The sequence below is a fragment of the Lepidochelys kempii genome, chromosome 9, assembly GCF_965140265.1.
Source record: "Lepidochelys kempii isolate rLepKem1 chromosome 9, rLepKem1.hap2, whole genome shotgun sequence".
NCBI classification, from domain to species: Eukaryota; Metazoa; Chordata; order Testudines; family Cheloniidae; genus Lepidochelys; species Lepidochelys kempii.
The window spans coordinates 62,976,787-62,989,287 of record NC_133264.1 but is presented as its reverse complement, the minus strand read 5'-3'; the positions used below and the strand labels follow the sequence as shown (position 1 = coordinate 62,989,287).

General features: G+C 48.9%; 1 protein-coding gene across 4 annotated transcripts in view; it reads left to right on the top strand.

The window, feature by feature from the left end:
- The window catches only part of LOC140917584 (cell adhesion molecule CEACAM15-like), a 63,818-nt gene that overhangs the window by 21,012 nt on the left and 30,305 nt on the right, over nt 1-12,501 (top strand). Inside the window, exons 7-12 of one of the 4 annotated variants that reach the window (XM_073360713.1) lie at nt 1,783-1,884; nt 3,133-3,255; nt 3,991-4,081; nt 4,615-4,707; nt 5,483-5,547; nt 6,896-11,615. In XM_073360713.1, coding sequence (XP_073216814.1) covers nt 1,783-1,884; nt 3,133-3,255; nt 3,991-4,081; nt 4,615-4,707; nt 5,483-5,516 — 443 coding nt within the window. In that variant the 3' untranslated portion in view covers nt 5,517-5,547; nt 6,896-11,615. Of the gene's footprint in view, nt 1-1,782; nt 1,885-3,132; nt 3,256-3,985; nt 4,082-4,614; nt 4,708-5,482; nt 5,548-6,895; nt 11,616-12,501 lie in introns of those variants that run through there. The other 3 variants (XM_073360712.1, XM_073360711.1, XM_073360715.1) reach the window with 3 other exon arrangements.

The following is a 12,501-nucleotide window of genomic DNA, read 5'->3' as shown; positions in this document are numbered from 1 at the left end:
TCTTCCCCGCCTCCTCCCCTGAGCGCGCCATGTTTCTGCTTCTCCCCCCATTTTGTCCCAGAGCTTGCTACAGCTGTTTGACAGCGGCAAGCACTGGGAGGGAGGGAGGAGTGGAGACGCAGCATGCTAGGAGGAGGAGGTGAGGCGGGATGGGCGGGGAGCTTGGCTGCCAATGGGTGCAGAGCACCCACTAATTTTTCCCCGTGGGTGCTCCAGCCCCGGAGCACCCACAGAGTCAGCGCCTATGCCCCCACTTCTCAACCAACACACACTCTAACCCACCTGTACTCTCCTCATCCCATCTTTAAAAGCAACTGAGAATAGCTGTGCCTTGCAGCCTGCCTGTTTAGTCAACAGACTCAAACTCTGTCTGACCAAGGATCATAGAATCATAGAATCATAGAATATCAGGGTTGGAAGGGACCCCAGTAGGTCATCTAGTCCAACCCCCTGCTCAAAGCAGGACCAATTCCCGGTTAAATCATCCCAGCCAGGGCTTTGTCAAGCCTGACCTTAAAAACTTCTAAGGAAGGAGATTCTACTACCTCCCTAGGTAACGCATTCCAGTGTTTCACCACCCTCTTAGTGAAAAAGTTTTTCCTAATATCCAGTCTAAACCTCCCCCACTGCAACTTGAGCAGGATGAAGTTGGCAGCCCTGTACTGAAAACACCCTGGCACCAGTCCTGCCTCTTTTAAGCCAAGAAGCTGCCAGCTGCTGAAAAAGGATGGAGAGAACAGCTGTCTAAGGTAGACAGGGCTCTAGCCATGTAGGGCTTTACAGGTGAAAACTGATTCTGTGAACGACACCCAGGATTTGCAGTGGGTGCAAAGTGCTCCCGAACTGGAGCACCACTGAGCAAGGAAACGGATGCATTCTACACCTGCAAGGTGTGGCTGCGGCTCCTGTAGACATACGCAAGCTAGCCTTGATCTAGCTAGCTCAGGTATCCACAGCAGTAAAGCCGCAGCACAGTGCTTCAACGTGGGCCAGCACCAGGATTAATTTCCCAGAGTTGTGTGCAGGCTTTTGTAGCTGAAGTACGCATTGGTGTGGTTTCACTGTTCCAGGATCCGAGCTAGCTAATTTAAAGCTAGCTCGGGAGTGTCTGCTTGAGTTAGTTACGCTCTGTGACTGCAGTGTAGACATACCCAGGTTTGCTCCAGGTGCAGCTGCCTCCCCCCAACCCTCACCTATACAGAGCCTGTTACGTCATGCAGTCTGAATGTGAGAAAGGCCTGGGTAACCAAGGTGAAGTCTCACTAGTGAATGGAAAGGTCTTCAGTGTGTGACTGTCTTTTAACTATTGCAGTGGGAGGCTGGAAGCGTTGCAGTGTTAACTCTTGGTACTGAAGCTTCTCTGTTCTCCCCTTTGAGTCTTCCTAGTCTGCTGTTTGTGGAGAAACCCTAGAGCTGTGTGAAACTTTCATAACAAAACATGAAATGGATGGGTTTCCCCTGGATTGCAGGTTCTGTTACAAACCCAACGTTTGGGCCAGGTTTCTGAACCTGGGCTGAGTTTGGAACAAACCTTCATTGTTGTCTGATTCAGGAGGAAACCAGGTGGTTTCTCATGTTTTCACCTAAACTAGACAAATCTTTGTGGCTTTGGCTAAGTTTCACTTTGAGTTTTGGGGTTTTGTTTGAAGCTCAGGGGGAATAAACCTCAGGCACACCAAAGCTGAGAATAAGTTTGCATCAACCCTTGCAAACAGAATCTGCGGAGCCTGAGGTCTCATGCAGCTCTGGGCACTCACTGTTGGTTGTCTATTGTTTTTCTAGAGAAGGAGACCTGGAGATGGATGAGCGTATTCCTTCAGGGGCTGGTGTGTGTCTCTTCCGTCTTGCTGTTCGCTGCTACTGTGCTCTGGATGCAGGAGGAAGGTAGAGTCTCCCTGGCTCTGATACTAACAAATGTGTCTACTTCAGATTGTAAGGAGATGAATGAGGTGAACTGAATGAGTCTACGAAGAGAGAAGAAACCTACAGTTAATCAAAGGGAGGGTGACCAGATTCAGAGTCACATCTGAAGCTTGTGTAAATCGACCTAGCCAGTGGAACTACACAGATTTACTCCAGCTGAGGATCTGGTCCTCAGTGAAATACCAGGACAACTGTAGCATGCCGGGAGAAGGAAAGGTAGCACCAGCAGTGATTTTGGTGGGTTTCAGAGAGGAGTGCACAAGAGGCTTTGGGCATTTGGGGATGGTGAAGGACTCATAAGGGGGGAAGGTGGCTAACAGGAAGGCCTCATTTCAGGGGAAGGAGGATAGTGCAACTACACGTTGCAGGCTTAGCTGAGGTGGACCTTCAGGTGCATGTGCACTCAGCCACCCTGTTGTCAGTTTCACTGGCTGACCTAGCTAGTGGCCTGATCAGGTGGCCTGGGTCAGCAGGGCGACAAAAGCTAGGCTATTACACCATATTTCAGAAACTTTCCAGAGACATGCATGAATGCCAAATCTGGCCGACTGAGAAATAGGTTGTGTGAAAAATGAAGGAAAGCTTTAATCTTCCTATGCAACCAGAACTGGACACCTACAATGGCCCCACGCAATCCAGTCCACCGAGACAAGGTCATGGAAGTAACACTCTTTTAGCAGCAAGGTCTTGGAAACTGGTATGTATCCAAGATTGTAGATACTGGTTGCCACAGTTGAGCAGGAAACGGGCACATCTTGTAGATGTTGCAGAGTAGCTTAGGATGGGAGGAGAGGGAGCAGCAGGGGTAGCTGATGTATAGTAAGGGTGTGATCTATATGTTGACTGAAGGTTTTGTTTTATAGTGAATTCTACCCAGTGTTGCCTCTTGGGATGAAACTGCAACCTCCTTTAAGCTGTAATGCCTCAGCCTGCAGCACTATCCCTTTGCCAGTCACTTTTCCAGTCCACAGGTGCAACTGCTTACCCATTATAAACTTCACCCCCAGCCAGGGAGCCAAACTCTGCCATCTGCTATGCCCCTGCACCCCATTGACTTCACTGACCGCAATGGGGTGTCACTGGTGTAATTGAGGCCAGACTGTAGCCTGTATAGTGCTCAGACCCGAATAATGATCTCTCGCTGACATTTGCCTTTACTAAGCCTGATTAACCATATCAGTCTCTCTAATTCTGGTTTAATTCTTCCAGGTCCTTTTGCTGCCTTCATATTGCTTGACTTTTTGCTTGTATATGTGATCATAATAATGGCCCTGTTATCAGCAACGTTGGTGTGTCAGCCTGCAAAGCTCAGTGGATTTAAGACCAAACCATGTGAGTCATTCTATTTATGATTTAATTATTGGGGGACAGGTGGTGAACTGATTTATTTCCTAAATGGGATTGAGGAAAGACCCTTGATAGGCCTGACTAAGTTAGAGAAAAGAGCTATATAGGCGGCTTTTACTGGTACCAATATTGACACACACACATGCTCTGCAGCCCATTCCCTTCACATTCACTGCAAGGCCTATCCGACATCTAACTCTTAACCTGCCCTGCCCCAAACACATGACTTTAAAAGGTGGAAATATGGGCCGAGGAGCAGGCAGCATGAAAGGACGTGGGATTAACTTCTGAAACCTCTGGCTCATGAATCAGCATTTTGGATGTGTCAGTCACTTTACTGTAACGAGCAGTGAGATAACACCAGGTATGCAGAAGGGATGAGTGAGAGACTGAAGTTATAATCAGGTGGAGCTCAGCAGCTTGATGGTGACCAGCATAGCTGTAGGATGGCTTGTCTGTTTGCTTAGCTGTTGAATTTGCACTGGCTTTTTAAAATATCAGCTGCCACTAGAAGAGATTTGATTCCCAAACTTCCTGTCCATTTCTTTCCATAACTCTGGTTTGTAATAGAATGCAAAGCCCCAGGATCTGAGCCGTTTACTGCATGAGGCGCTCCTTGGAATTATGCTCTTGTACATAGCAGAACTGTCCTCACACGGGAACTTTTATAATACATTTGTCTGCCTGCCTTCACATGATTCTCTCCCTGTCCCAGGGCAGCGTGTCATACTGGACTCAGCAGCCCCTGGAGCAGTGATATTAGTGGTCCTGTTTGCCAGCCTCCTACTCCAGAAAATCTCCCAGCTCCAAGGTGAGAACAGACCCTCTAGTGACCTATGTTTATGCTGCATGTTTCCCTGAGAACAAACCCTCACCTCTGAGAGCTGGAGACTCTGCATGGGCAGTTCTTGCTGCAGAGCCTGATGGAGTGACCCTCCATGACTGGGAGCCACTTGTATCAAAACATGGAGACACTGCACATGAACTCGGAACATGTCCGTGCTGCATGAGTATCCACACACAGCACTGACTAAACCCCCAAAGTCCCATCCCACCATGCCCTTGGCTCAGCAGAAAACCGAGGAAGGGTTTTCAGGTCTGTCTCACCTGGTCAGGGATCTTGAGTGGACGTCCCCAGGGCAGCACATTTGAATCTTGTGTATTATCATAAAATATAGATGTTCCGGTTCTCTCCTCCCACAGACATGTCTTAGCCCTATAGAGGTCTGGATTAAATGCAAGTTTATGTCCTACATTTGAGCTCCCCTATGATTTCTTTGGGCAAATAAGCAAGCTACTGAGAAGTTGTAACTTTTTCTCTCTTTTTAAAAAAAAAACATATAGAGAGAGGCTGCTCACAGACTGTAGATCTGACAGGCTATGCAGTCACCTCAGCCGTAATCTCTCTCCTTGGCCTTCTAACCCTCTTCATTTGGTGTGAGTATCCTTCTGGTTTCATTCCAGTTGTTGTGTGGTCATAATTTACTGCCTCTCTCTTTCCTGGGTAACTTAGTATATGGCTCTTTCACTTCCCCCTGCTCCAACTGACCTGGCTACAGTCAATGCCCTGGGAGATGTCTTTGACTAGGGGACAGGTTTTTAAAGGTATTTAGGCACCTAAGAGTTCAGATAGGCTCGATTTGCTTCCTTTCCTACCCCATCTACCAACTCTCTTGGGATACTGTTCTCAAGATATGCAACTTCTTGTGCCCTTTTCTCCTCATTTGCCTGGTTATCTCCGAGCACTTTGTAACACGGGTATTAACTTCTGGGAGTTCTTCCAAAAGCCATCGCTGCCCTGGGGAAGAGACTCTGGGAGTATGGTGTCTTCTTGAAGTTAATCTGTACGGCATCAATAGCTCTTCCTCCTGCAGTGTCTGAAATACCAGCAAGAGCAAATGCCGCTGGAGATACTAATAAATGAGGTTAGAACCAGGTAATTAACAGAGGGTGAAGTGCAGGTGATGGGGAGTATTAGGAAATTTCATTTTCCTGCTCACATTCCTGCCCTCGACTCTGAAATCCCAACATTTCCACCTTGTGGTGGAAAGGGAGGATCTGACAACTTGTGCTCTCCAAAAAACTCTGATTTGCACTCCTCTCTATAGCTGGACTCCCTTAAAATGCCACACAGAGATGCAGTCACCCTCTACACAAAGCGTGACTTGTACAAACCAAGTCAGGAGCTAACCAGCCTCTCGCTGCTTTGCAGATCACAGGAGACAAGGAGACCAAAGAGAAAATAAACGACATTCCAAAGAGGAAACAGACCAGGAGGTAGCAGGCCTTGTAACTCACTTTTTATTGTCTATATTTTGAGTTTCCTCTGCCCGTTCAGTTGTAAATTATTATTATGATTATTATTTAACTTACAACTTATACCACGCGGGGGAGGGGCCTGGCTTTAACCCACAGAAGGCAGGAGACTGTCCTACTACAGGACAGGCCTAACAAAGAAAATAACGGAACGCCACTAGCCGTCACCTTCAGCCCCCAACTAAAACCCCTCCAACGCATTATTAAGGATCTACAACCTATCCTGAAGGATGACCCAACACTCTCACAAATCTTGGGAGACAGGCCAGTCCTTGCCTACAGACAGCCCCCCAACCTGAAGCAAATACTCACCAGCAACCACATACCGCACAACAGAATCACTAACCCAGGAACTTATCCTTGCAACAAAGCCCGTTGCCAACTGTGCCCATATATCTATTCAGGGGAAACATCACAGGGCCTAATAACATCAGCCACACTATCAGAGGCTCGTTCACCTGCACATCCACCAATGTGATATATGCCATCATGTGCCAGCAATGCCCCTCTGCCATGTACATTGGTCAAACTGGACAGTCTCTACGTAAAAGAGTAAATGGACCCAAATCAGATGTCAAGAATTATAACATTCATAAACCAGTCGGAGAACACTTCAATCTCTCTGGTCACATGATTACAGACATGAAAGTCGCCATTTTACAACAAAAAAACTTCAAATCCAGACTCCAGCGAGAAACTGCTGAATTGGGATTAATTTGCAAATTGGATACAATTAACTTAGGCTTGAATAGAGACTGGGAGTGGCTTAGTCATTATGCAAGGTAGCCTATTTCCCCTTGTTTTTTCCTACCTTCCCCCCCCCCCCCAGACATTCTTGTTAAACAACTTGTCTCTCATACTACTGTTAACATGCCTACTCCAGTGGCTACTGAAGGGCCTCAACCATGGTCAGGGTCCCATCGTGCTAGGCTTTGTATGTACACTCACAAGACAGTCCTAGCCCCGTAAAGCTTACAGTCAAAGTGGATGTAGATCTACACTCTCCCCACAGGGTTTCCATGCTGCTCTTGTTTTCCAGCAGAAATGACCACATCCCACCAACTTCTCCAAAGTGCCGGTTTTATTCACACATTCTCTCAGTGAGATATACCATTGCCAGGAGCTGCTGGCATCCAAGTAGCAATAAGGTGGTTTGAAATCCTTTCCTCTGTCTGTACAGGGCCTTGCCACTGTTCTGAATGTTTTAGGGAAGTTCTAAGTTCCCCTGTGTCCCATGACTAGGCTGGCACTGAGCCCTAGCAGTGGGATGCGGCAGGGCACACTTCATGCGCATACATGTGTTGTGCAGATGCAGCAGGAGCCTGAGGAAGACATGCTGCAACAGCCATAAAGAGCATTCCCTGGTCTCATGCCTCCAAGAATGATCCAGAAGAAGCTACAATCAAATTTGGAAACCCTGTCGTCATTATGGCCAGCTCTCGGGAACACCCATACCTAAGTCCGGCCAAGGCTTCCTCTTGCAAGCCTGTGTGATTGGTTGCTTATACGCTTTGCCAACATTTAACCACCTGGGCTGAAATTTTCACTGCCAGGACTCTGCCTCGGGCTCTGTCCCCCCTCCCACCCCAGAATTTCAGTAAAAAACTATTCCATTGTTGCTGAAAGCACTGTGAGGGGAAAATAGGAACTTTTTTGCTAATGTTAACCGAGTTTTTTTTCCCCTTGTTTCTTTGAAGCGCTCTAGTTCCTCTGTGTTTCTGAAGCAGGCATTGGAAGTTGGGCAAAGTGATGGGCTGGGGTCAGAGGTGCCTTTTACGGTTCTCATGAAAACACACTTAGGGCTAGTCTACACTATAAGCACTGCAGCAGTGCAGCTGCGCCGCAGCGTGGCTGGTGGAGAGAGCCCTCCTGTCAGCATAGCGCTGTTCACAGCAGCACTTAGGTCGGTGGAACTTGCGTCGGCCACGGGGGTGGCTTATTCACTCTGCTTTTCCATTGCCTTGGGTTAACAATTCTCTGCACATCAGAGCTTTGATTAGCAGGAGAGGCCTCTTATGGGGGAGTATCAATCTAACTCCCCCCCCGCCCCGATTCATTTGCAGATGTCTGTAACTAAGAGGTTACACAAGGTCACTCCTACCAGGACTGGTTGTAGAATCCAGTCCTGTAAGGTAACAAAGTGACTGGGAGTTGGGTTTGCCATCTTAGTTTTGTTGGTGATGGAAAAAACACAAGGAGGTAGCATGACTAGCCATTACCCCAGGGCCAGCCTTAGGGCCAGGCAAACGGGACCCATGCCCGGGGCGCCACAGGGGGCTCGGGCTTCCCCTGGCTGGCTATGGCCGGACTCCTCTCTTCTCCATCCCCTCCCCTGTGCTGGGCCGGCGGGCTTCTCTCTGCCCCCTAGCCCCTCCCTCCTCAGCGGGCCGGCTGAGGGCTCCAGCTCTGCCTCAGCCCCGGGAAGCCCAGAGCAGCGCGGCTGGGGTTGGTCACTGGCAGCCCGGCCCACCACTCGCTGCCCGGAGCGGAGCCGAGTCCCTCCCTGCCTGCACCCCTGCTCTGCTGCTTTATGTGTGGCAGGGGCTGGGCAGGCTGGGGTCAAGGGGAGCGAAATTTCCCTGGGAGTGGGGGAAGGAGGGAAATTTCCCTGGCCGAGCTGGGGGGAGGAGGGACTTAAAGTGACAGTGCGCTCACTGACTCTCAAACTTCCCTAACACACACACACACACTCTGCCTCTCATTGTCCCCCAACACAGATTGTTTCTCTCACACGCAGTCTCACACTCCCCGGTACACACTCTGTCTGTGAAAAGGTTCTGATTTGCTGAATAAGTTTATGCTATTTGTATGCATGTATCCTTTTTGTATCTGAAGTTGAGTATTGGCTCTATACCTGGATTTCAAATGGTTGCTCCTGGGGTAATGCCCACAAGGTAGTTAGCCAGCACATCTTGAAGGGACTAGTCAAAGTAAGTGGCTCATCAAGGGACACTTAACTCACAGTGGACCATGGGAGACAACCATCTACATTGAATGGACTTTCCTGTGGACATTCCATATGAAGTATAGGTAATGGCCTGGAAGTGATTGGGGGGGCCCATAGGAACCAGAGGTAATAGCGGAAGGTGGAGCGCCAAAACACAAGTTCACCCATGGCACTATTTTCACTAAGGCCAGCCCTGATTAACCCTCAATACACAAACCAGGAATAGCGCCTGATAGTTCCTGTACTAACTAGCAAATAGTCATGTAAGCCATTCCACTGTACTGCTGTTACTATTAAATAGCTTTATGTTGTACTGGTTCAAACCCTAGCATTAGTTCACCTGGCTGTCAGTATAGCTCAATAGGATGTCAGAATTGTGTTTGTTTTAGATGCTAGAAAATTACTTCTAGAAAGCTACATGAGAAAGCTACATGAGAAGATTAAGGTTGCAGAGGCACTCAAATTAATAAATACCCGGAGGAAAGATTGCCCATGTAATCACAAATCTGCACCTTGGGCATAGGTTTTTAATGGTGTAGTTTTTAACTGCCTACTTTAATTTAGTCTACTGGACCCCTGCCTCAGTCAGTGCTCAGAGTGGACACTACATGAGGTGATGGGTGGCAAGAAAAGAACTGTTGTCTTGTATTGGAGGCCTGAGACTGAAGCGAGACAGATTCTATTTCAGACTCTGTCACAGACTTCCTGTGGTTTATTGGGCATATACAGAAGTGTGTGTGGGAAGGGCAGGAGTGGACAATCTCTGTTTGGGCATTTCCTAACTTTTCAGTGTTGGATTCTGCAACTTTAATGTCGCTTCTACAGAGCATAATTCCAGTTTCATTCGGCTCTTGCACCTATCTGTCAGCGATGTTACTCATGTTTTTTTTGTCACTGTTATATTAGTGTTAGAATTTTCTTTTATAGTATTCCTTTGTCTGTGTTTGGAGTAATATAAGTAAAATGACTGAGAGAAATAATACCTCATGTTGTCTTGTTTCTAACCTGATCTCCCCCTCTCCCTGCACTCTCAGCAGCGAGGTGAGGGCTCCTTACCTTACCCAAGCTGTACCCATCTAGCCAGTTTCTGGCTTCTCCGCTCACACGTCCTTGCTGATTAGGGCAGACTCAAACCCAGCTCCTTCAGACTGCCATCCGAACACTTCTGAGCCCTGTTTCCTTTCCATCCAGAGGTAAATGGCATCCTCTTTCTCATGTTCTCTCCTGAAAAGTTGATTGACCAAAGACAGAGACAAAAGGTAGATGATTTGGGTGCAAACCTCAAAGGTACTTAACTGCCTAAACCCCAGATTTAGGCATCTAAATGCCAGTTTTGGCTCCATAAAACTCCCACCACACTCTGTAGGTGTCTAAATTCACTGACCACCAAAGTTCTCAGAGTAAAAGTTCCCTCAGCACCTGTTTTTGTCACTGGGCTGCCTCCCTGTATGTAATGGGGGAGGTGGGACCTGTCTCCCTCGTAAGCTCCGGAGTGATTCATGAACTGTGGGGAGAAAGGTGGGGCCTGATCCACTGAGCCTCTGAGCATGCCTACTGGATCAAGGCCCATTTAGAATCTGGCAGCAAGGTAGTGGTGCTGCCTACCTTATAACTTAACATCTAGCCCAGAAGTTACAACACTCACCTGGGATGTGGGACACTGCACCATGGTGGATAAATACTTAAATAGAGCTAGCAAGCGAGAATGATGCTGTAGTCCAGGAGTTTGGGCACCCATGGGGAAGGTAGGAGTCCCCCTGCTCCAATCATTGGCATTATTTCTCCAACCTGGAACAACTTCAACAGGAAAGGTAGAGGGAGCCTCACATCTGCATGGCTTGTAACTCAGTGATTAGAGCACTCTCCTGAGAGGTTTCACACCCCTGTTCAAATCATTGTTTCCCCTAGCAGAGGGAAGTGAACCCGAGTCTCCCACATTGCAGCTGAGTGCTCTAACCACTGATACAGGTAGACAGCACTACCCACTCCTTAGGAGCTGGTGCCTGAACTGTGTGACTGCAGGTGGCTGGTTCCCATTCATGCTTCAAAAAGCAGAGCTAAGTCCCTAAATTTCGGTTGCAGGGAGGGCCTACCTTCAAGAGAGGGGCAAGGCGCAGGACACATTGTCAGCATTACCCATTAGCTAGCTTAAGCAGCTCCCCAGCTGTGGCCTGCACCTGGACTTAGGGGGAGGGATAGCTCAGTGGTTTGAGCTATTGGCCTGCTAAACCCAGGGTTGTGAGTTCAATCCTTGAGGGGGCCATTTAGGGATCTGGGTTAAAAATTGGGGATTGGTCCTGCTTTGAGCAGGGGGTTGGACTAGATGACCTCCTGAGGTCCCATCCAACCCTGATATTCTATGATTCAGCCACGGTAAGGTTTTTGCATATCCACGGACTGTGATCCTTGTTCTCACCCCGGCCTGTCCAGAGATCTCAGTTCCACAGCCCTCCCTTGGGCCCAGTCCATACCTGACATCCAGCTTCGACCTGAGCCTCATCCACGATGACTGACTCTTGGGAGGCAGAGCCTGACCGAAACTACTTTCTGAGTGTGGTCTTTCAACCAGTTTTGCACCCACCTGACCATAATTTCATCTAAACCACCTTTCCTTAATTTGCCTTATTAAAAAATAAGATATAACATGTCTACTGCTCCCCCAGCCCCCACCCTGCCTGTCAAAGAAGGAAATGAGGTTGGTTTAGCCATGCTGGCTATTCCTTGTCATCCTCTGTCTTTTGTTGTATCTGTAGTTATTGAGTACAATAGAGCAATGAGACTCCACACCTAGAATGCTGGCTTGTGTGGCGCGCATTCCTGGGCTCCAGTCTCTGCCCATGCAGTGTGTCAAGAGCCAAGGCATCTACCAAGGCTGTGTCGAGCACAGTGTGTTGCGGTGATTTTTCTAGGTAGCTAAAAGTTGGGCAGTGTGCTGCTCAGCCTTAATCTCTTTGTGGATCTCACTTCCCACACCAGTAGGCCCCGAATTTTCAGGGTTGCAACCCCTTTAGGTTGCAGGCCCTTCCCCCCCCAGGAGCCAGGGTCAGGAGCGGGGCCACAGCTTCTCCCAGGGGTGGGAGGCGAACAGGGGTAAGGGGGCTGCCACTGGGGTTGGATCTGGGGCTGCAGTTGGGGGCCAAGGCCGGGGTTGGGTCTGGACACAGGACTGGGAGCCAGGGCCGTGGCAGGGGATGGGGTCGGACGTTGGGCTGGGAGCCAGGGCTGCGGCAGGGGATGGGGTCGGAGCAGAGCTGGGGTTGGATGGCGTTCCCGCCCCACCCCCTGTGGGGGCTGGCCTCGGCACTGCTGCCCGCCGCCCCGAATGTTCCTCCACACCCCCTAGGGGACTGCACCCCGCAGTTTGGGGACCTCTGCCTTACACAATGTTTTTTGGGTATTACTGTAACCCACGATAGGAGAGTGTGGATTATGAGCGCCCTCTACTGGCTGGTTCCCCACAGGTTTGAGTTTGTTACTATTTCCCACTAAAGGATTTAGGGACAGATTTTTCATGGTAATCAGGTGCCTACAGATTGAAAAATCCCACTATCGGCATCTTTAGGTACCGAAATGCCTTTACAAATTTGGCTCTTTGCCTTTTCATTTAAGCAGCAGAGGCTTATGGTTTAGCTCTGGAGCCCCACCTTTGTCATCTAAGCGTGACTGCCCCATTTTGGTAGGACATTCCTTTGGAAAGTTAGCTCAGTCTTTTCTCAAGCCCTTCAGAGCTGCTGCGACTTCCAGCCACGCACTTTTCTTTCTTCTTTGCCCTTGTCACCAGCAAAAAGGTTTCTGGCTTGCTCTGACTTCTCCAGCCACGCCTCTGGACCCCACCCCCTGCCTGCCAATCACTACTGCCCATCCCCTTTCTCTGATTAAAGTAGTGCCACTCCAGGTGGGAAACTCCTTAAACGTTGATATCATTTTCTCAGGCACCACAGGAGGGCACCATGGATTAGTATTTGGAA